At 44.7% G+C, this 24,036-nt stretch overlaps 1 protein-coding gene across 1 annotated transcript; it reads left to right on the forward strand.

The window, feature by feature from the left end:
- The first annotated feature begins 472 nt into the window (after nt 1-472).
- Nucleotides 473-22,810, forward strand: ZDHHC1 (zinc finger DHHC-type containing 1). The gene is made up of 11 exons (XM_064459175.1): nt 473-614; nt 3,118-3,336; nt 5,724-5,899; nt 6,517-6,618; nt 7,462-7,586; nt 7,904-8,062; nt 11,535-11,647; nt 17,296-17,381; nt 17,990-18,083; nt 19,081-19,189; nt 19,517-22,810. The coding sequence occupies exons 2-11, from the start codon at nt 3,118-3,120 to the stop codon at nt 20,050-20,052; spliced, it is 1,719 nt and encodes a 572-aa protein (XP_064315245.1). The 5' UTR covers nt 473-614; the 3' UTR covers nt 20,053-22,810.
- The last annotated feature ends 1,226 nt before the right edge of the window (nt 22,811-24,036 follow it).

Here is a 24,036-nt window from a genome sequence, read left to right on the forward strand (position 1 = left end):
CAAAACTTTGCAAAGCAACAGTATTTTTCCAGCATTGTGGAGATTGTCTATTGATCCAGACATCCCTGGAGTCAGTCTTGCTGGAGTTCCTGATCTATGCTGCCAGATGAAGCTGGGAGGATTTCAAAGCCATGTCAGAGGGACTGAGATGCTGGCGTAACTTTGGTTGCTCAGGGGTATCCTTATCCTTCATGGACAGCTCTAAGCTTCCATGAAGCAAAGTATTTCCAGGGCTGGGCTGCCCTTTAGTTTGTTTGACTTAAGCAAAAACAATACCAAAGTCTCTGGTAAAATTCTGCTACCTCGTTATATCACAGTGTATAATCTGCACTAATAATATGTTAACACAGTTAATGCATTATCACGAAGGCCTTTGCTGGACCCACAGGCCGTGGGTGTGGGGCCCTCCCACAGCCCGCGGGCGTATCGCACCCGCCGTTTTTTGTCGCCTGCGCCCCGCCGTAGCCCCGTCCGTTGCCGTGGCGACGGGCACAGCGGCCTGGTCCCGCTGGAGGCGCCGGCCGCTGCCGCACCGGCCTCAGCCGGAGGCCCCCCTGCCCGCCCGGGCATGAGGCGGGCACGGGGCCGCTCTCAGCCGCTTCTGCGGGGAGAAGGTGAGGAAAGGGCGGCGGCTGAGCCGCGGGAGGGGTCTGCCCGGTCCTGCACAGAGCGGTTGTCCGGGACCTCTCTCGCGTGCCCCGGCCCGGCCCCCCGTGCCTGCCCATCGGTTCCCGGGCGATGCCGGTGCCCCAGTGCGGCTGGCTGCACGCTCCCTCCCGCTGCCCAGCGCTTGGCTCTCCGGTGGCTGAACATCTCAAGAGCTGAACCTGACAACTCCCGGCTGACTTATAGTTAGTGTAGTTAACAATCAGCATCAACTCAGTTACCTCTCTACGGTGACAGAGTAAGCCCCGATGGTGACTTCGTGCCCTGTTCTTTTATATTCAATGTTTTGTGTAGCTGGGTAGAATGGAGTGCCACAGTGTAGGGCCTCTTGATGGGAAGGGGAGATGCTGTATCCTCGAGTCTCTTCACATACAGCTTTGTTTTTCATCAGTATTAGTGGAGAATCAGTCCATCAGCCACAGGAGAAGCCATCGAGTTGTAAGGGAAAGGCAAGAGGAACTTTGCTTCTGAAACGGGATGGATGAAGCGTTACATGCAGCTTGCTTCCTTCCTGAGAGTCTGTTACGGACAGACAGTGCCGTGGGTTGACCACAGCCTTAGGGATAATTCAGCCAGGAGGTAGCTTACACTAGCTTTAGATGCAGTTCACCATGTAAAAAATTCTGTGAAATTGTACCACAACTTTTGACACTGAATAACATAATGTTAAAACCATCTAGTGTTACAAAACAGCAAAATCTTGCAGCAAAACAGGGATTCCAGGGTCTGGGTGGGCCTGGCTCCCCCAGCTAGGGTCTGATTAGGAGAAGGGAGAAGCCTGGGAATTTCTTCAAATAATCCGAGTGCTTTTTGTAACTCAAAGTGATGTGCAAGCAAGTTTTCAACAACCTAATAAGAAAAGCACCACATGATTAGTAACTATTTCTCATCGTTGATGAGCCAGTTGCCATATAGCAATTTAAACTATGAATGCAGGCAGATACTGCTAATTTCTTCAAAGACTGAAGTTAGGAATTGTTTTTTTCCAGCCTGCTGTTGATAAGACTGCGCTGATGAGCAGAAATGGCATTCTTTTGTATTCTTACCCACTGCTTCTCTACTAGTTGACCCCAAAAGAGATTTCCAGCCCTTTGCGTGGGACTGATGCAGGACCATTGGTGTGCCAAGATCGTCCTGCTCACTCTTTCAGCACATTTGCATGCTTGCTGTCTTCTAGCCCTTTGGCATTTTTCTGGTACTGCAACCCTTATCAAAAATACCACAAGTGAGCTAGAGACTTCCTCCTTTTCTTTTGGCACACTCGTGTGCAAGTTAATTGGACTAGCAGAAGTTGCTTACTCCTGTTAGATGTTAACTGAACATCCTCTTTCGTTACTAAGAAACAGTGAGCATGGTGCAGAGATACCTCAAGCCAGCTCAGGTCCAGCAGAGCTTCTTAGTGTGGTTTTGCAATGCTACTCCTGACCTGCTGCCTGTATGGTACTCCTGGTCTCTGTTGCACCCAAGTTATCTGTGAAGCAGAGCAGCCCAACTCTCTGTTGTTAAAAGCTCAACCTGGCTCCATGGGAAGTGAAAAGCAACAACTAATCAACACAAATTGAAAAAAAGGAGAAATAACTTCTGAGCTTGTAGCTTTTGTGCAAACAAGAATCATAAATATCAGGAACTTTCCAGGTTACGGTTGGTAACTCATCCTTGCATTTAAATCTTGCTTTCTCCTGCCAGGAGTCCTGGCATTGTAAGACAGCTGAATATTCAAGCTGCTTCCTGCATGGATGTCCTGCATACATAACTTTCTGTTCTGTTCTTCTAGCAACAGTCTGCTTTATACTTGTGTTGAAGAGTAACTCCTGCTTCTTTTCCCCCTTTTGTCATTGCATTATCAGTTCACTTTTTAAGTTTCTAGTCTTTCCACTTCCTTTGTTGCTGACAAAGGAGTCCCTGTTTTCTTAGATGCTGCCTAGAGCTAAATTGCAGTTCCAGACCATGTGCTCCAGTGGGGTCACCCGCTCCCACTACACTTCTCTGCACTAGCTGGAAGTAAAAGATGGCATAGCTGAAGCAGGTGAAAGCATTTGTTCTGCCATCATCCACAACGGCATTCCCGCATGAACGCATCCACAGACCACAGCATATCATACTCCATCTCTGGACTGCCCCCAAAACACCCTCTTTGCTCTTTTTACTCAATTTAGGTCTAGAGCCATTCAAAGACTCTGAAAACCTGCAAGTTTCCCTTAGCTGAAAGTTTGGGGTATTGTTTCATGCAGACATCAGCACTTGCTTTTAGAGTGTGTAATTGGTTTTCCCCTTTTGTTACGGTCAATCACAAATACCCTGTGCAGAGGGAAGTCTCTCCTCAGATGTGTCATCATTTTAGTCCCTCCAATCCAACTTTATGTCTACCTTGGAGCATACCTCCAGGACTGGGGCTCAGTCACAATATTTTCGTATCACATATTTTTTGTTTTCCATTTTTGATTTCTGTAGATGAATATCTGCAATAAACCTCCTAATAAGACAGCTCCAGAGAATTTTGGCGAAGCTGTTCCTGAGGTGCAGGTCCAACGCGCTCGAAGGAATGGCTGGAGCTGGCCTCTGCACCTTTTCCAGATTATTGCCTGGTTGCTGTACCTCTTCTTTGCACTGGTTGGCTTTGGAATCCTGGTTCCTCTCCTGCCCCGCCACTGGCTGCCTGCTGGCTATATCGTATCCTTTGGTCAAGAGCAGAACATGGACTGTAATAAACGATCAGTGGGATTTTTTAAAAATAATTGTTAGGTAGCATAGAAAGCATAGGAGAAAGCCGCTGAGCCAGAATCTTTTTCTGAACTATAGCCATAATCTTGATTTTCTCCTGCCTATAAAAAACAGTTATTTTGAGATCCTCTCTGCCCTTCACCTTTAGGTAGGTCACTAACGTTCTGCTTGTCTCCTTCATTACTCTTTTAAGATTACTATCTTTGACTCTGAGGCTCTTCTGCTGTCTACTTCTGCCTATGTGTCTCCTTCACTTTATATTGTTCTTCTACAAGTGTGCTGCAAAGTTTGAGGGAAGTTGTACTAAAAAAGCCTCTCCTGAAACATCCTTGCCGCAATGGGCAGCCACACCTCCCTGTGCTGGCTGAATGAGTCTTGAAAGGCAGCTTAATATGTTTGTGATTACACAGTGTGGTTGCTTGTGATAGCTGGCCGTTGATCTTCTCCCAGGGCCCTCTCCTGTCCTCTGTAGAAAGTCTGTGAGTGAAAGACAATGTGGTGTAGTGTGAGCCTCACAGGAGAGGTCTGTCGTGGGACACTCCTGAGCAGCAGTTTAATGCACATCTAACTGTCCTCTAAATGTGGGCAGCATCAGAAGATGAGGTGCTGATATTGTGAAAGCATCTTGTCTTGTGTGCACTGCCCAGCAAAGCCTAGCTCAGCCCAGCCCGATGTGTTTTCCACCTCCTGTCCTCAACCCATCTCCCTTAGAGCTGTGCATGCTTGCTACTCCTGCAGCTGGGAAGGAGAGGGACTAGACATGGGGTGTGCTAGGGAGGAATCCCAGTGCTCCCGGTGCCACCTTGTACTGTCACCTGTGCCCAGGGAAGGAACTTCCTCAAGGCCAGACCCTGGCTCCTGGTGGACTAGATTGTCTGGGGAGTGACAGACCGGAAGAGAGTATCCTGAGATTTGAATTTAGTGTAGAACAAACTGGTGAGGGTTTATAATTTGAGCATTTGCTTTTGTCATCTCTGGTAATGTCTTCCCGGTGAAAATAAAATTGTCTGCTTCCTTAGGAGAACCAGATAACCAAGAGATATTATATAGAGAATCTTGGGAAAAGTTGTGAAGAGATAGGATATGCACTTACATAATTTATACTTGTGATTTATGTATGTCCATAGAACCTCTGATATGTTTGGGATGCTTTTGCTTATCATTGTTTTACACCTGCATGATTTAGGCATTAATATCATTAGCTCACAGTGGTCTTACATCTACTCTTGCCCAAATCCTTGATATTATCACGGTCCAAACCTCATGAATTTGTCTACCAGGTATCTTCATAACTCAATCTAAAGTCACGGTAATTCAACAGATCAATGTATCCCAAAGTTTTATTACCAGTTAATAAAGCACTAATGTCTCTTCTGTGTCAAAGGCAAATCCCTTCCCATTCTGCTACAGCAGTCATCACAGCTCCAGTCAGCTAGACCTCTCAGAGACTTCCTTTTTTTCCTTACTATGCTGCTCCAATCTCCATAAGCCTTAGTATGATCAATGATGTGCACATCTGGGTGTATAACAAATAAACTGGAAGGTTAATTTCTGCACGCATGCTCATTTAGTTGCAGTATATTGAGAAGCAAACTCTCAAGTACAGTGGTACTCCAGGTGTGCAGGGTTGCTGCTTTGTATTTGTATAGTCTTACATATTTGTACATTCTTTCCAAGTATCAGCAGTTACTTCAGCTGTCTGATCAGAAGTACTGCTAAAGCGTATTTGCTCTGACTTGCTACTGCGTGTAGAATCCAAGCAGGTAATATTTCAAGAAACAATGACAAATCCTGGATGCTGTCTGTCTGTAAATTGTGTAGAAGTCTGCTTTAAAGGGGTGATCCTCTTCCTTGGGATTCTAACTAAGGAAAAGGAAAGCAGGGTGATCAGTACTGGTTCCTTGATGTGACTTTTTTTTTCTTTCTTGGAAGTTTGGTCTTGTGAAGGGGCGTGTGCACGGCCTTAACTGACTGCTCCTTTCCAAGGAGTCTGTATGGACTAAGAAACAGGGACCTGTGTCGACAATCTGCATGTGGGTTCAGATTCTGGTAAGTAAAGGTAATTTTTAAAGCCTCCTCTGCTAGGAAGGACATTTCTGGGAGGCAGAATAGTACATAAGGAAGCTTGTTCCTGTAGATTTCTTTGTCATTTTCCAGCGAACATTTATTACAGCGCAAACATCTCTGTTAATAAAGCTCAGATTAATGTTCTGCAATCCATTATATAGTGATTTCTAATTCTAAGCCATATATTTCTCATATGTGTGGGCTTTGTGTATTAAGGATAAAACTATATGTGTTAAATCACTCATACAATCCTTAACTGTGTACTTCAGTGTCCAGGAGTGTTTTTTATCTACCATTTAGTTGTTCATCTTACTGCAGTCTCTGTTGATCCTGCTGATGCAAATGTGCGGGAAAAAAACTATCTAGGGCCTCTGGCCACCTTCAATCGTAATCAACATGCACACGTCATTGAAAACCACCATTGCCATGTCTGTGATGTAGATGTGTAAGTATTTTCTCTTTTCCTTCTACTGCTCTGCCTGCTTTACCATTGCACTTCACCATTAGTCTCTAATGTTAGACCATAAGATTGACATTGAGCCCCTGAAGCTCTATAGTACAAGTTAAACTTCATCCTGTGGCAGGGTTCAGTTAGTGGGGTAGGTGTCTGCTGTCAGATGTGCACATGGTTCTGTGTTTTATTTAATTGCTCACGTTGTGTGGAGAGGACTGTACTGTTCCATGTTATCTGGTGTTTGACCTAACAATGTGTTTAACTCATGCATGTGTGCTTCTATCTAGCTAGATGCTAACATGGTAGTAGGCACTGCTTGGAGGGCAGACATTCATGTCAAGCTTTGCAGAACTGCTGAAGGGTTTCAGATAAGAAATCAATTATCTCCAAATTGGGAATCATGCAGTCCATTGAAAGGCAAATTTTGCAGCGTTTGGGATTGTGGTCCAACAATGGCCGATATGTTTGGGTGTTGAAGTACTCCTGATGTAGAAGGTTTTCTCACTATTACCAGGATCTCTACTGCTGTACCCCCTTGTATTTGTGTCACTAGAAAGTCACAGTAATAAGCTGGTGCTGCCATGCTAATGCCACCTTTTCTTTGGCAGGAGTGCCAAGTCAAAGCACTGTGGAACTTGCAACAAGTGTGTGTGTGGCTTTGATCACCACTGCAAATGGCTCAATAACTGTGTGGGAGAGAGGAATTACTGGTAAGAGCCTGGCATTGTGGCAGGAGCGCAACACTGTGTCAATAATGTCGCCCCTTCTCTTCCCAAGATTCTCCTGCATCTCAGTCCAGTCTGTACTCAGCCACACAGAACCACTTTTCTTTCAAACCCCTGAATAAAATCAGTCGCAAGAAAACTGGATGGAAAATGCAAGCATGATTATGATATTCAGATAACTAGGGATAAAGCTACACTTAGATTTTTGTAGCTGAAGATCTACGAGTAAAAACAGAGAACGTAATCTATTATTTGGTGTTAGGAAAAGCTTATAGCATGTTAATTGGGTGTCCTTCATGCTTCTGAGAGCTGGAGTGGGAATAGAATGATGATGGTACTGTTCCCATCTCTGAAACAACCTGCATCCAGACAGCACACTTCCCCTATGAGACTTGCCAATTGGCAGGAGTTACAGCAGCATATAGGCACCTCTAAACTGCACCAGGTTTAAGATAAAGAATAAGGATGCTATCACTGATTGTTGCTTCTCAGTTTACTTTCCTGCACTAAAACCACATGGAAAGCAAGGAGTCATTACTGCTGGGTGCCATGTTACACTGCCTCCAGGTTTTGTGCAGGGAGCTCTTTGTCTGCCCTAGATATAATTGACTGTTTTGTAACCACTGTTGCTCTGAAGGGTCACAGTTTAGTCCCTCAGGGTAACAGATCGGAAGTAAGACTGTTAAAACCAGTATCTATCATAAGTGTCAGAAAGTGTCACAGTAATTTGGGATAGCTGAATATATCTCTGCCTTTATTAGAGGTTGGGATTTTGAATTGTGTGTGTGATGTTATTGAAGCCACTCAGACTTCTCAACTTCTTCGCAGGCTCTTTTTGAATAGCGTGCTATCTACCATTCTGGGTCTTGGGCTTCTGCTGCTCATCGCTTGCTACGTCTTTGTGGAGTTCTTCATTGACCCCATGATGCTTCGCTCCGACCGGCACTTTGATGGTACGAGCAGTGCTTCAGTTGAGCATCCTGTGAATCAGCCAGAGTATCTCAATATGGGATGGGATTCTGTGGGCTCTCCCACTGAGGAGGAACTCCATTCCTTACTCCTTCAATTTTATATTTCTGCAAGAGTGTCTCTGCTCAGCTCTTTCCTTCCATTGCTCTTCCTAAAGGCCTCGCAGACACAAAAGTTCTTACGCCTCCAGTGTGTAATGGGTCTGCAGCTGCTTTTGAGTTAACATTTTCCACCTGTAAACTTTAGTTAGAGGTATTTAATACCTGGACAATCTACTTACCTCCAACTCTTTGTTTTGCAGCTCTAAAGAACCACACGGACTGCTGGTTTGTGTTTCTTCCTGCAGCTCCTGTTGAGACTCAGGCATCTGCCGTTTTGGTCACGGCTGGGATTTTTATTCTTCTGAGCCTAATGACTGTGATCCTGCTAGGCCATCTCTTGACCTTTCACATCTATCTTAGTAGGTATTATGTTCCCATCCTTTGCATCCCCATTTCATTTTCTGTTATCTTCTTCTACTCATTCTGCATTCATTGCGTGTTCACCCATACCATAAATATCCACACGTTGTGCAAGATTGCCATTGAAAGGTTAGAAAATTTGGGTTTAACATTATACTTCTGATTTTCCCCCAGTACCAGATAGACTTATCAGTGCATGTGCAATATGGGGCTTGCATTGGACCTGTGCATGCATGTGTCTAAGCTATGCTGTCCTGGAACTGAAAGGACACAGGAGAGCAGTAGAGGGGCCAGGTGGGATGAACTGGTTAATTTCAGCTCAGTCCCAGCAATGGCAGATTCAGATTGGCCCCTCATTTATGAGGCTTTTATGAGTCTCTTCACTGTGCTCCCCAGTACTTATGTTGTGTGAGAGAGCCTGTTTCTCCGTTACCCCAGAGAAATGTGGATGATATTGATCTAAATTTCTAACAGGAGGCCTGATGTCCAGGTCAGGGTCCCTTTATGGATGTTGTACCCTATCGGCACAAAATGACTTGTGGAACTCAGAAGAGGCGGCTTTCAGAAAGTCTCCTCATTAGGTCTTCTACTTGTTGCTCTATCAAGAAGGGATATTTATGTTTGGTTATGTACAGATGAGTGTCAAAAACCTTTTTTCAGCTATGATCTAAAATGAAGCCAATGCTATTCAGCTGCCTGGTGTAAGTCATGATGAGAAAAGATCTTACACTTGCAGTAGTTGGTGGTGCTGAAAGTAGGGAAGAAGTAATGTGCTGGAAGAGAAATGAAGACAGCGGTTACAGAGGATTTTTGTATGGATTTTTAGGTTGTCAGTTAACAGCAGTGCAGATGCCAATGCAAACTAGGTCAGCACAAACCAGTGCAGCTCCAGAAGCAAAATAGTTGCAGTGCTGAAGTGTAGCATTTGATGGGTGAGTGTTCCTCAGCTGGCATTAACTTTACAGCCAGTGAGGTCAATGACTGTTGTTTTCCTTTTAGGGCCTCTTTGAGCTTAACTTAAATTTGGTCATGCTGCAATTTTGCATTCTTAGTGGATCTGAAAGTTGACTTTACTGGGTTAATGGCGATGCCTGGAGATTTCAAAGGTCGATCTAGCACTACAAAAATCTAGACTAAAAGCCTAACAAAGCTGGGGCCGCTCCAGGAAGATTTCTTTTGGATGAAAAAGAAAGGACTATTCAGTTGAGTACTGAGTGGTATTTATCCTGTCTTTGTGAACAACTTCCACAAGAGGGTGCTCCCTCCTTGGGATAAGGACAGGCTTTTTCTTGTCAAACGGAAATGTGCCTGTGTTACACTAGTTCTGCTCCGGGTTTAGGGGATTTTTTGTTGCTGTTGGGGTGATTTTTTTTTCCCTTTTCAGAATAAATTATGTGCCAAATTAACTTTTATTTCTGGCCCAATTTTAAATCTTTATGACTTACATGGAAACAGAATTTAATGTTAATTTTTGTTAACATTTTATTATTTGAAAATCTGCTACCCTGTTGAAACTGGTTCCAGCTGTGCAGAAGAGTGGTCTGTGAGTCCTTGCTTAAAAGGAGCGATGTTACCATATTGAAACCTATATTTTGCGTTATATATGAGTGTGCATTATGCTTACAACTGGGATTCAGGGAGATGGATAAAGTATGTCTGGTTTAAATTCCTCTTAGGTCACACCTGTAATTGTCAATAGTCTCATCTGAATGTGCTAGGGTAGACAGTGTTGGAATGAACTGTCTAGACTGTTTTGGGACTAGAAATGCAGTTTACCAATTAAAATGTAATTACTGTTCATCAGTAATTTTTTTTAATAATTAAATTACAGAAAGAAAATAGTACGCCTGTGAGCAGTATTGCCTTAATGCTTCACATAACAAAACCTGGCTTAAGTCAGGTATGACTCTGAAAATTTTAGAATCTAGTTTTGTTACAAGCATAGTGAAATTTTCAGAATTACTGTTCTGATTTTAATTACTCACTGCTATCACTCAAAAGGAAGGAAGTAGGTTATTCTCAAAATAGTAGGCCCATGTATTCAAAATCACCAGTCTTGATTGAGACTCAGTTCTAGAGGCATTCAGTGAAGCATGGCACTTCAGAAGTTTGGAGGAAGAATATTTTTTTCCTTCAATACTGAGAGGCCAATAGTAAGAAGAATAAAAAGAAAAAATAGTAGGGAACATAAGAAGGGAATATAGGAAATTATATGGGGCTCTTCACAGGCTATGATTATATATTGCACAGTATGTGCTGCAGTGTTATCTGGCCAGACAAATACAGTATTTTTTAAGTAAATAGCTCTGTTAAATTATTTTCAGAGTTCCACTGATATGTATTCAGAAAACAATTAACTCTGAACTAAAAACGGTTTATAGCCCTTTGCTTATGAAGCAATATTCTGTCTCTCAAGTAGAGCATACGGCACCATTCTAGCAGCATTTTCCAGCACCCTGCACTGTCCCTGTTAAGTGCATTCACTAATCACTTGGCTGCAGACTCTCATTGATTTTTATGCTCTGTCTTCCTGGCCAAATGGATCTCAAATTCTTATTTCTTCATAAGGTCATTGTTTTAACAGGAGGAGCACCTTCTCCTCTGCTCTCTCCCACTTCCCTGTGAAGTAGTCCTGTCTTTAGGGCATGATTTTGAGAAGTAAGATGTTACAGAAACAAATGTCTTGAGGCAGAGGAAGGATTTTAGTCTGGATGTCCCACATCCTAGGCATCTGCTTTAACTGCTATGCTTCTTTAAAAAGGAGAATGACTACCAGCCTGTGCACTAAAAACCTTCAGCATCCATTTCTGCGTTTTGTGCTCTAAAAATACTTACCATAACAGGGTCATTATGGGTGGAATATATGAGTTTTGGATCCTCATAACATTTTGGGTCTGATGAAGAAACCAAGCTGCTCAGAAATGTCCCATGGTTTTGGTCATTCATGGAAGCAGGTGTGTTTGTGGGGGGGAGCCCTTAAGAGCACATATGCTCAGGCACATATAAACTCTGAACACATCTATTTGGCACCAGGCAGGTTGGGCATTTAATGCTCATTGTTCTGGACATTAAGTGTCTCAATCTCCTCTATGGGACCCACTACCATGCTGAATTTCTCTTCTCCATTTAGCATCACGTACCTTCTGACTACTCCCTGAGCTTTCTGTGTGATACAGATCTTACCATTATTTGGTATGGATAATGGATTTGCTCTGAAATGAGCTGAACAAATTACTCCAGTACAGAAGGCTGTACCATGTGTATGAGGCTTTAGAATAGCAGGGCTATGAGAAAGTGTGTTGATGACAATAAAGGATATAGTAAGGTATACAGTGCAAAGGTAGTTTTTGCTTAGAGTATCAGTCTTTTTGTATTGTATAGTTTTGATTGTATAGTTATTCAGACTGTTTGTATAAGTGTGATCAGGGAGTGGCCTTTCCTGCACTGACAGCTCTCTCTCTTTCCTCCCAGTGTGGAACAAATTGACTACATATGAGTACATCCTGCAGCAGCGTCCCCAGCAAGAGGCGAAAGAGGTAGCCAAGCAACTGGAGTCTTGTCCCGCCCAAGTGAGACCCAGTCAGGTACTCGTCATACTTTGAGTCCATTTCTCAAAAACAGCCTTGCTTGTCCGCAGTGTAAAGTCTGCTTTGCTTCTGTGAGCTCCAAATTTTGGAGGCGGTTGCCAAAGATAAGACTTTAGAGGTAGTTGGTGGAGTTGAGTAGGATGTGAGAGAGTGTAAGGCCTGTAATTCGATGAACACTTTAGGCCTATGCAAGTACTGGTTTCAAAGGAATCAATCCCACCCACTCTCTTCCTCCACCACTTGTTTTGCGCCCTGTGCTAACTATTCTCTTCTGCCAGCACAGCTGTTCATTACAGTCATGCAGCAAACAGGGTAGTGGAACTCATCTGAGTAAGAATTAACTTTATTTAAAAAACAGTTGAGTTCGTGTTAGCTGGCCCAGCTCCCCCGTTTGGTTCACCAAGCAGGCACGTAAATGCCTGTGTCAGCATGAACGAGGATGACCGAAGAGTGGGAAGTGTCCTGTCACTAGAAAGGACAGGACCATCTGTTTGGGTGGCAGTGCACATCTTGCTGGTCTATGCAAGCAGTATTGCAGGTCATGACTGAAGGTGAGACAGGCTCTAAGGCTGGAGAAACTGAGGCTAATCATTGAGCAGCTAATAATTCCAAATAGTTTAACCATCCTGAAAAGAAAAAGGACACCAATAGTGTTCAGAAAAAACCCAGATACCTACTTTTCTTTGAACTGAGTCTACATAGTAATAAGGGTCCTTGTGATTACCGTGATGTTGATCTGTATCTCTGTAGGAGGACTTCTACAAGCTGTTTAATGCTATTATGCTCTGCAGTGGCATATATATTCCACGGTGAATTGAGAGGTTCAGTGTAATTTATTTTGCTGCAAGGCAGCTCTATCCCTGCAGTTACTCAAAATTTGACTGGACAAATTTTGTACTGGCTTTGACTTCTGACTTCCAGAAATTCTTCCTAGTCTAAATTATTCTGCGATTTTGTGAGCCTGTGTAACTCCACCTAGCTTTACGCAAGTAAGTTACCTACTATACAACCAGTTTTATATTTCATATGAAATTAATTAAATCTGAGCTCAATCCATGTATTTTGTGTAGAGATACTAGGTTCATTCATAGTTTTTCCCTATCAAAGCAAAGGGAAAATTGAGCTAATTCTCTTTTGTCTAATATGGAGACCCCAGCTTTTCATAAGCATTTTTTACTGCCTTGGAAAAGTTGAACTTTCAGTTTAAACAGAGGTTTCCATAACAACAAAAATATTTGGCACTTTGTCTCATAGACCTTTGCTTGCTGTGAACATTAAAACAATAATAAAGCATTAGCTCTAATAATTTCCTAGTTACTTTTGATTGATGCTGAAAATATATTTGAACAGGGGTGGACTCTGTCCGTGTGCACATTTGGGACATAGCCATTCAATGATGTCCTCCTGTCAGCACTGGTGCTTATCTAGATATGTGTGAATATGGTTAATTTGAAGCAACAAGCCTGGAAGAAGCAGGGTGAAAAGGAGCGCTGTGTTTCAGGATTGCAGTTAGTACCTCGGGGAACAAGAAAGACTGGATGACGCCCAGTAACATTGTCAAGAAAAATGTTAACCCACCAGATTTTCCCTGTTTCTTACATAGCAACCAGAGATAAACACAAACAAATAGATTGGAGTAGGAGTACACCAAGTGAGTTGCCTTTTGTAAGCTGTGTTGATTACAGCCTTCTTTAGCTTGAACACAGAAATCCTTTGTAACTGATCCAAGATGTTGCAAGTATAAGATGGAAATCATCCTCTTCCCACTTTTGTCTTAACTGTTCATTCATTTTAGGGAGTAAGAAGAAACATGCAGTTCCCCTTTAATCCTTGTTTTTGAACCGTATTCAAGCTTGGGTGTTGGTTTTGGCTTCAGTTTTCCATGTTTGTCTGTGGTTAAGTCTTCAGCTATGTTCAGGTTAAAGCATTCTTATGTGCTTATAGAATCCTTCTCAGAACATGCACAAAGTAGAAGCCCTAATTTTGCACACTTGAGTGCTTCAGATGTCAAAAAAAAATGCGAACAGTTGGACATAGACAGCCTTTGCCTCTATTATTATAGCCAAAACAGCATGTGCAAGTAAGTTTTTTTCTGCAGGCAGTTGCATAGCAGTCCAAAGAAATACAAACCAAATCAAACCCAATGCTTTAATGCATAATTGCATTTGTACCAGGGAGCTGGCATTCATAGTGAGGCCAGGATGTGATTTTTTTTCACATTTCTAAAGTTTTGAACTTGTTTTGGACACTGATTCACTTGGTGAGGTTTTACTCAGCTTCCTCACATTTTCAATATTACTTCTCTCTACCAATGTCTGGTTAAGATGAACCTAGTCTTAACTCTCAGCATCACCGCTTGCAACAGACCCACTTTCCCTGGGGCAAGAACCATTTTTTCCTGCTCAGTTCTGCCTCCCCTCCCGCCAGACAATATTTCAGGGCACTGGCTGTCACTGAAGTGGATGGTAAGAGCAGCTGCAGCAGGCAAGGGAGCTGAATTTGTCCTGAAATTGTAACCATGAAACTTGGGGTGGACACAGCTGGTATTCATCCTCCAGAGGAGGTCTAAGCGTGACCAGGATTTGCAGGGTGGCAATGAACTTGGGCAGTCTGTGAACTGAGCAGTCCATTTTCAGCAAGAGTAAGAGCTGAATCCTAGCAACCCAACTGCAAAGGGTGGCTTCGTCTTGCTGTTGCAGTTGAAGGGTGCTGGCTGTCCTGCGAATGACTGTGGGAGCGGAGGGAGGCTGGGATCTGCGCTGTGGCTGTAGTTTTTGTCACACTGAGAGAACATTGTATTTTCTACTGATCAAGCCTTCTTCCATCTGTTTCTGCTAGTCAGCTCTAATGGTTTACTTTCTTTTATGTGGCTGCTTTGGTTATACATAATTTAAGAAGGCTGAAATGAACAAAATGTATTTTAAAAAGCTTTCATTCCCTGCTTGGAAAGAGTTGTTTGTGATAGTCTTAAGATGTATCCTTCATTAATCTCCTATGAAATGCCAGTCCTGCAGGCCTGTTTGTACGTTGTGGACATTGAGCCCTGATCGTTTTCAGTTACTCTGTGCCATCTTAGGAGAATATTTCCTGCTGCAGCTCGTTTCAGCCACGGTGTGCTTTCCTCTGAAAAGATCTACATCTCCCTGCCTTTATGCTTATAGTGACACAAGATTGTGTCTGGTCTCCTTCATTTGTGACACACAGGTGCCTGAAGCTTAAATGTAAGTATTAAGAATTTGGCCCCTAAGGAGATTTGAGGAAACATTTATGTACACTTGGTGTTCAGTCAATGATGAGCAATAATCTGACTTGAGTTACAAGTTCTATTTGAAATATATGTGGTTAGTATCTGCAGATTATTAATCCTGTTCTTAGAGAAACCCTGCCTACAATAGTCCCAAATAGCATAATTCTCAAATCAGAAAGTTCTAATGTTTGGGATTGCTAAACCAAATCCCTTCAAATTTGATGTTACCACCTATAAAACAGCTGCAAATTCCTTTCCACCTCTTTTTTTTCCTTTACAAGACCAATTAAACTCAGAGCATTTTACAAAAGGCAACAAACAGGTCTGAAGTCTTCCCAATTTGGCAACTCCCTTATCTAACAATCACATGAGGACTGAGACTCCAGTCATTGATGCCAAGATGTTCAAAAGCAACTAGTAATTTTGGAAGTATCTCTTCTGGCACGTAAAGAAGCCTGGCCGAAGTTGTTCAGACCAGTGTGCTGGCTCTGACACTGGCCAATTGTGGATGCTGAGAGCAGGAGTTGTAGTCGCCAGTACCCTCTCCCAGCACTTGGCAATATGTGTTAAGGGCTTTTGGAGCACACAGCTTTGAACAGGTTTGTGTTTGCTGGTTTCTCACACAACGTTTTCTCATTTCTTCTTGAATCCATGTAACATTTCACACCTATGGCAGCGAGTGCTACAGCTTATTTCCATGCTGTGTGAAAAATGCAGCCTCTCTTCTGTTTCTTTTGAAACTATTACCTGATTTTTTTTATTTGATGCTCCCTAAATGTTGTGTTAGAGAGATGGTAAACAACTATTCCTCATTTGCTTTCTGCACACATATCTGCCCTGAGTATTTCCTCTCCTGACTGAAGAGCCCTGGCCCTTTAGCTGTTTCTTGTACAGGAACGGCTCCAGACCTTTCACTGGTCCTGTCACTCTTCTCTGTACCTTCTTTCACACCTTCTGTGGGGGAAGATGCTGGAACACTACAGAGAATCCAGTGTCCAAGCTGCCAAGGAATTTATTCAGTAACATGAAAATATTTTCTGGGGTTTTTTTGTGCCTTTCCTCTTCATTCCTATAATTTGAAATGATTTCTTCGCTGCCACTGAATGTGCAGCTCCATGAATTCTTTTCTAGTTCAGAGACCGTTGCTTCGTATGTAAAGTTAACACTACTTTTTCCAGGTGCATCACCTTTACCTCTTTACATCTAGCAATATTGGGTTTTGTGTATCATTTTATCACCCCCTAATTCAATATTGGAAGAATCTTCTGCAGCTCTTTGCCGTTGGCTTTAATTTTTATTGCCTTACATAAAGGAGTATCATTACCAGACTTCATCTCACTGTTCTGCTCTTCTGTTGATTGTTTATATATCTCTTGAAGTGTGGAGACCCTGGGTCTCTCAGGAACCCATTTGTCAGATGTCCAACTTTGACTTCATTTTCTCAAGTTTGCTGATCAGGCTGTTCAGACGAACAGGTCTTCATGAGTTTGATTAAGCTCTTTGGAAGCTAATGCCTTTCGTATTTAAAATCTCTCTGTCTTTACCACCTGAAAGTTGCCTTAAAATGCATGTATGTCTTTACAGTCATTGAGCACTAAAATGGTTAAGATGAAAAGTCTTGCTAATTATTCAAGTTTAAGAGCAGCTGAAAAGTAGTGTCAGGGTTCTCCTGACCACAGTTTATCCTTTTTGACAAAGGAGCTTCATACCCTGTGTCATTTGTTACTCTGGCCATCTTAACCACGTCCTTTTGAGGGAGAACTGGGAACCCTTTTCTGTAATACAGCAACTGGGATTTAGGAAACTTATTCGTTGAGTCTTCTTATGTGTTTATGAAAGTATGCAATTTTAAAGTCCAGGGTGGCATTACTTTGAATTCATTTATACCCAAGGCAAATGAGCAATATATTGTGTTCTTTTAAAAAAAACCCAGCCATTACTAGCCATACAGGATTCACACAAGAAACAGAAAATACATTATGTTTTTCCTGTACGTTGCATGCTTTCATTTTCCTCACCTCCATTTTGAATTTAAAAGAAGTTTTTTGCATTCACTGCTTAGCTCCTATGATTGAACTGTATGGAGGCTTTAAGTGATATTTTGAATGTGGTCCCAAGAAATTATTAAGCTGCTCTCCATAAGTGTGATTTGGTTTTGAGTCACATGAAATACTGGCTGGACTACATGAATGAATCGGGGACTTCTAATTGTCTCACCCTTGGTTTTCCATCTTCTTAAGCGGTAGACTCATGCCGCTGTGCTAGCTGTAAGGACAGAAAATGTCTAGCATGTGGCTGAGGAAGGAGGAGGAAGACATCTCTGTAGTGAAAATCCCTCTTCTCCACTCTGTGTCCATATTGGTCTGAAAATGTTAATTCTTTTTTTTTTTTTTTCCAGCAAGCAGACTTTTTTCCAGGTAACCCTGGCTATACAGAGCCTGGTATTCAAGCAGAGGAATTCTCAACAGTAACTTCAGGAAAAGGGTGAGTAAAATCATAGATAGGAGTCTCCCGGCAGCATGTATGGTGAATGAGAAGTTGTCATCAAAGTCACTGATGGACCCTAAGACAAAAGCACTTAGGAGGATAGGGAGCACCAATGTTTTGACCAAGGCAGGGTGAAGTCTTTGAGTTTCAGGAGGGTAAATACCGTCAGGAGTACTTGCCTCTCCTCACCTGGGAAAATACCTTTCCTAGAATACTCTGTTTAGTCTGTTTTATATTAAAATTACTTTAAAGCTGCCTGATTTGTCCTGTAATTCCAATATTGAGTTCATTATAGTTATATGATTTCAGGTTCTTCAGACATGAATTACAACAGCAAAGTTTATAACACAGGCAAGCACTCATGGGAAAACAGCATCCTTGTCTCTTAATTAATCCTTGCCTATTAACTCATGTCATTGAGGAAAGGAGAAAAAAACCCTTTGTATTTTGCACAGTTGTGCAGGAAAAGTTACCCTGCAGTCTTGCTGGGAATGCTGTGCAAGGCAGGGGATGCTTCAGTCGGGCTGATGTGTATGTGCAACCAAACTGGGCATCAGAGTTAAGTCACGTCTAACAGAAACATCTTGCATATGTGTGTGTTTTAGCTTTTCAAAGCTCTTTGTCCGCAAAGATGAAGCTGATTCCCAGCAGAGCTCTTCTCCTGACCTCCCATCTCTTCGCTTTGCAGTCCCTTCTCAGGTAAGCAGGAGGCTTGCTACATACCATAACCCCTGTAGCTGATAATTCACCAAGTTGCATGGGTGCACACTTAACAGTAGTGTGGACTGTGGTTACCTCCTCCATACACATGCTCTCCCTGTCCTCAGCATGTATGTGCAGGTGTGGCTGTGCCCTGCAGTCACTACCTCCAAGCGATACTCTCCTGCCTCAGCTCACACGTGTGATCAGATATATTCTGCAGTTCCCTCATAAGCTTGCAGCTCAGCTGTGATACAGCTGTAATACTATGTCTTGCTGCTCCAGTGCAGTTCAGTGACTATATCTTTACTACTGCGTTGAAGTAACAAGCTGTGCATGTTTCTGTAGAGCAAAATCCAACAGTTTATACATTCAAATATGGAAGTTAAAGCATCTGTCCAGAAAAAGATGGTGTGTGTAGATATGAAGCTTGAGTGTATGAAACAGCTGTCCAAAGTCATATCCCAAGGTTGCAGGTTCTGCGCTCTTGATATTCATGTACCTACATGAGGATGCTCTCCTCCCTTGCTCAAATAGCAGGTGGTGGTGCTCTCCCCTTTTCTCCGGGCTTATTCAGCAAAGTCTTGTCATCTAGATGATAAGAAAAAATACTTGTATTTTGGACAAGAGCTATCTCTCTCTTGGAATATCCTGTGCTTTGTGGCTTTTGGTCCTCTCTTCTAGTTTGACTCTAGAAATGCATTTGTCCACCAGTCTCTCATACATCCTCCAGCTGTATGAGACAACAGCTTGAAGGTACCTACACACAGAGAATCGCTGTATGCAGACAATGCATGTGTTCATTAAATACCTGTTCTCTGTCATTGCTTTCTAGTAACTCAGTCTTAAACTATGATATTCTTGGTCTGTCATCATATCTAATGCTCAGTATTAAAAATAGGAGGAATTAAAAAGAGGTAGGAATTAAAAAAAACGAGTGCCTCATTACTTTGGGCTGATGAAGTGACTTCCCTTCTCTTGGACCTCGCTTTCACAGCAACAGAAAAAAAGAAGAAAGACGACGCATAAAGCTTCTTCCTCAGCAGTGGACAGCAAATCTAAAATGTACACTAGACCTTGGCCCTCTTTCCCAGATTCCCAGTCAGGTGAGAGTGCACCAGTCAGCTTCTCTGTTTCTGGACTTGATTTCTAGTTGCTGGCACACAAAAACGAAGTGCGTCATGAACACCCAGCACTGGCAGAAAGTTAACTTGCCTAAGAAGGGAAAATGAGTGCTTCTGGGTTCTTGGAGATACTCTAAAATGGTCAGACTTGGGGACATTTTCATATCTAATTTTGCATAAAGATATGTATGTTTTTCTTTAACACTAGTGGATCTGCCATGTCAGAGTTTCTGGGCTTGTTGATGTCTTTGTGGGCCTGAGGGTTCTCTCTCTTCTTAAGCTTTCTTCTCCCTTTCTTTCCATCTGTAGAGTTCCCAGCTGTGGCTGCTGCCACCTCATCTTCCCACAGCCTTCGCCTCTTAGTGCCAGCTTTTCCTCTGAGAGCTGCTGTGCTCCCTAGCAGCATCGGACTCATCCAGGCAGTGGGACCCCCAGCTGATTTTCGCTCAGAGTCTGCTGAGTCCATGGATGAGATTCCTGTGGCTCAGACTCGCCTTGGGAGCACGGCCCTTCATAGGCCTCTAAAGAATAACTCAAGCAACACTCAACACTATCCCTTGTCCACAGACAATCCCAGAGGTGACAGGAAGAAAAATCAGTATTCTGGGCATAAGGTGAAAAAGAAAAGCTGCCAGCAAGACGGATGCATGGAACAAGACCTGGAACTTTTTTCTAAGATTCCTGCTGTGTTTGTAAGTAAGAGCAGTGGAGAACCTCATGTCTCTCAGCCCCAGCCCACTGAGAGCACATCCGAGCCTCACCACAGAAAATGCACCAGCAAGCAGCATGTGGGCAGACATGATCCATGCTTTAAGGACATAAAGACAAATACCACAGTGGCCTAGTGATCAGCGTTCCAAAGCCATAGCCTTTGAGGACAAGGCAAGAGGTTCTCTTTCTATTTGTATGTTGCTGTTCAAAGATCTTGACTACAGTGACTCATCTTTTTCTCTGGAGGCAGCGGCATCCCCTTACCTGATGCTGTCCATCTTCCAGCAGAACTAGCTGAGAGGCAGTAAAAACCCCGCTGCATCCTTGTTTCTGGCTGCTGCCTCTTCCTAAGCCAGGAGTGCCCTCGAGCCCAATTCCACTCTCCATGTTGAGGGGGAATAGTTTCCCCTGATAGGGATGTGCCCAGGGCTGCCACCTGTTAAGAACTGAAGCATTTGTACTCCATAGAGTGCTGAGGGAACTCCCCCCTGCTCTGTGTGCTTGCTATCAGACTGCAGTGAGACATTTCTCATGTGTGACCAAAGGCAAGAGGCAATAAGGTGGCAAACCTGAGGTAGGTGTGATGCTAGAGAGAACTGAAGTAGAGTGCTTTCCATAGGAAGGGACTGCACCCTCCTGGCCCTCTGCATGTTAGTATTGCAGTAACTTTCTGGGAGAGTGCGTGGGGAAAAATGAGGCTGCATCTCTGCTGTTCCCTGCACCCTGAAAACTAAATTTACCATCTGCCTACACCCTGTCAGTCTTTGGATCATGTGCTAGGACTTCAGCAGGTGGTCAGGGAGTAACCTCAGGATTGCCCTGTCCCTATACTGCTTTCTACTGTGCACCCTCAAGCCAAGTTCACCAGCATGTGTTATGTAAGGCAGTGTAGTGTGACCTGCTCCACCTTCCAGCAGCCTAGGGTGCCCCACAGTGCAGCTTTCTCATCAGAAGTTCTGGGATACAGCAGGTCCTGAAACCTTTACATTTCCTGGGCTGACATTTCCAGATCCACGTTAGTCCACAGCTAAGCCTGGTGTTTCTGAAGAAAAGTCCCGCACCAGACACTGGGCCAGGTAGCCAGTGCCTCGTGTCACAGCACCCTGTGCTGGTGGTGAGAAGCAGAGCCATTTGGGCTGCCACACTACAGCACCTCGGCTTTCCCTGCCCTCTTGGCTTCCTCAGGCAGTGTGCCCCGCTTCAAATTCCTGGCTCAGCTCTGAGGCCGGGGCTGCCAGCAAGCCCAGATCTGCCCAGCAGCCAGCTAACCTCAGAGCCTGGGATAGCAGCTACACACACATCCCAGTGGGCCTTGCCGCCGGTATGGATGTGCCTGACACAGTTTGTCATTTGAGAGCTGCAGCACCTGCGCAGCCCCTGCCTCCCCGGCATGGCCGGTGCCCTGAGCAGCTGGCTTGGCTGGTTGCACCGTTTCTGGACAGGGCCCTGGCGCTGCCCGTTGCTGATGTGTGTGAACACATAGGTGCACCAGCAGAGGAGAGGAATCCTGGGAAGCCTTTATCACCTTAGCAAGTGTTTTGATGCATGGAAACCACAAACAACCCTTTCTCCACACTACAGTGGGTGCAGGTTGGGAAAGGACAAGACAAAGCATGGTCCTATGTGAGTCGAGCTAAGCTGTTCCTCCCCTTGCCTAGCTCAGTCTGCAAGCATTCATCAGAAATGGTTCAGAACAGGACAGGATATCTGGGGACAAATGCTCTTTGGGCACAGCCAACATGGGACTGGCAGGCTGGACTCCCAGCTTTGATGTATGCACTTCCCAGCCCAGCTGTTGCCTCTCATCCCAGTGCTTACCTTGGCTTCTGTGCTGCTCTGAGGTGCATGCAAAGTCCACTTCCCCAGGAGCTTTAGGCCCAGACAATTTTCCTTTGGGAGAGCTCGTTTCAGTAGAGAGAGGCAGGAAGGCACCTGCTGTATGTTGGAAGCCGCTGCCCATTCCAGTAGCACTCCTGAATGCCAGCAGCTGGCCCAGCTCCCTCGGGAAGCACCCCAGGACTATCGCCTGGCCAACACCATGCTGTGTGGGGCTCATGCAGCAGACATCTCAAGTAGTGCCTGCCTTCACGGAGAAGGCAAAGTGCTGCAGCTGCTCCTGAAAACACATGATCCTTGCAGAGCTGAAGCTGGACTAGGGAAGTCCTCCCTTTGCTGAAGGATTTGTGGGGTAAGTGTGGTTCATAGACAGGACCATCCAGGCTGAGCACTCCCTGGAACAGTCCTTGGGAAATTCTGGCAAGGTGGCGTAGATACGATCACTGACTTCAGGCTTCTTTAAAGGGCTGTCTTACCATCCTTCTCTGTTGTCTGATTTTTGACCCTTGAAAGAACTGGAATGAGGAGCTTTGACTCTCCATCCAATCATGTGAGCCATTGATCAGCAAAATTGAAGTCTCATGTGGCTGTTGAAGTCATTATGTCTAAATCTGCAGGGAGAGTTGGCCCGTGGTCACATTCCGTGCGGCTTCCCTTGCTGCTGCGGCCAGTGGTACCCGCTGGCAGTGTGACCCTTTGGAAAAGCAGGCGTGTGTGGGACAAATCCTCGTGGACCAGCAGGCATGGCACTGCTTGTCTGCAGAGACCAGGGCATCTGCTCGCTGATGGACCCTGGTTAAAGGCCTTCCAGTTATTTCTCCTCATGTCTGCTATGGTCCAAGGGAACTACACCCTGCAGTAACGCTGGGCTCAGGGTTTTCAAAGGCCAGCTGTTCCTCCACCCAGAAAGCATTGGTAATTTCTCTCCAGCAGGTGCCCCTGAGCAGACCTCATGTGTTTTCTTACCTTTTGTCCATGCAGAACCTGTCCCAAAGTCATGTATGGAGCTCTTTAGTAGCTCTGTCCACAATAAAATTTTCTATGCCCTTTGCTAAATAGTTTCCTCCTTTTTTGCAGTTATTCATTTATTTGCCCAGTTGATGCACCCTCTCCCAGCCTTTCCCTGCACCTGTGCTACCCCAGCTGGGCTTAGCACCTTACCCTATGTGTGGGTGACAGCTGTCCCCTCTCCGTGGGTCTCCATGGTCTCCAGGAGTCTCCTTCCCTGAGGGGCAGGGGATAGACCACCTTCTCCAGGAGGTACATAACCCCAGCCTGGTTTCTGTGCTGCAGCAGGGCAAGCACCAGAAGGAGGAGGCCGGGCCAGCTGCACACCGTGCTGCAGGAAGGCTCCTGCACCCTTTGCGGTGAGCGGAGCTGGCCTTCCTGGTCCAAGGAAAAAGGTCCAGCATATCCCAAGGTTGCAGGTTCTGAGCGCAAGCTGGGAAGGAAGGGGATGTCCTACACTTCCAGCAGTTTGCTGGGACATGACCCTCTCCAGGAGCACGGGGCTCACCCTCAGGTTTACCATTTAGTTGTTCTCCCCTTCCCAGGCTGTGCTCACCTGCTCCTTGTCCTACTGAGAACGGCCTGTAAGTCCCAAATTCCCCTGCCATGCACACAGACACCCACCTGAGAAGGGTCTCTGCCTCCAGAGTCCCCAACACCCAGTACAGAGCCCCACATGCTCCTGGGCTGTACTGGTTCTGTCCTGCCCTGCAGACTTCCCTGCAAAAAGCAAGAGCCCATGTTTTTTGTTAGAGGCCAACAGGGTGCCGTGGGGACCCTGATTTGGGAGGTAGAGAAGACATCCTTCTGCTGCCTTCAGCTGAGACATGGAACATTTTCTCCACCACATCAAGTGCTGGAGGAAGCAGGATAAATCAAGGCTGCAAAATGTGCAATGCCTTGTCCATGCGCTGGGGCAGCTGGATGCTGAGCGAAGAGCCAGGCCCCAGCAGGACAGGCTCCCAGTGCTGCCAGCGTCCGACTCTGATCTCCTGAACCTCCTGGGCGGCAGGCAGGATTGCGTGTGCCATGTGGTGTTTGATTTTGGCCGGGTTTTGTGTTTTCACTACAACCACATTAAAGGAGGACTGTTGAAGATGTGCAAAGAGTGAAAATGGTGAGGCTGAAATGGTTTTATCTCCTGGGAGCATGGTTCTCTGCCCCAGATCAGTCCCCAGCAAGGACAAACCTTTGCCAAGTGCAGCTCAGCATCTTAGCTGAGCTGCTTCATGCCAGGAGGACCTTTTGCAGGTGCCACTTTGCAATAGACACAT

This window comes from Phalacrocorax carbo, chromosome 8, assembly GCF_963921805.1.
Source record: "Phalacrocorax carbo chromosome 8, bPhaCar2.1, whole genome shotgun sequence".
NCBI lineage: Eukaryota > Metazoa > Chordata > Aves > Suliformes > Phalacrocoracidae > Phalacrocorax > Phalacrocorax carbo.

Bases quoted from the DNA above. Each gene is read 5' to 3' on its own strand.
- ZDHHC1 (XM_064459175.1), top strand. From the start codon at position 3,118: ATGAATATCTGCAATAAACCTCCTAATAAGACAGCTCCAGAGAATTTT. The intron at 3,337-5,723 runs GTATCCTTTGGT...TGTGTACTTCAG, and splicing joins GGCTGCCTGCTGGCTATATC to TGTCCAGGAGTGTTTTTTAT. The intron at 8,063-11,534 runs GTAGGTATTATG...CTTTCCTCCCAG, and splicing joins GACCTTTCACATCTATCTTA to TGTGGAACAAATTGACTACA.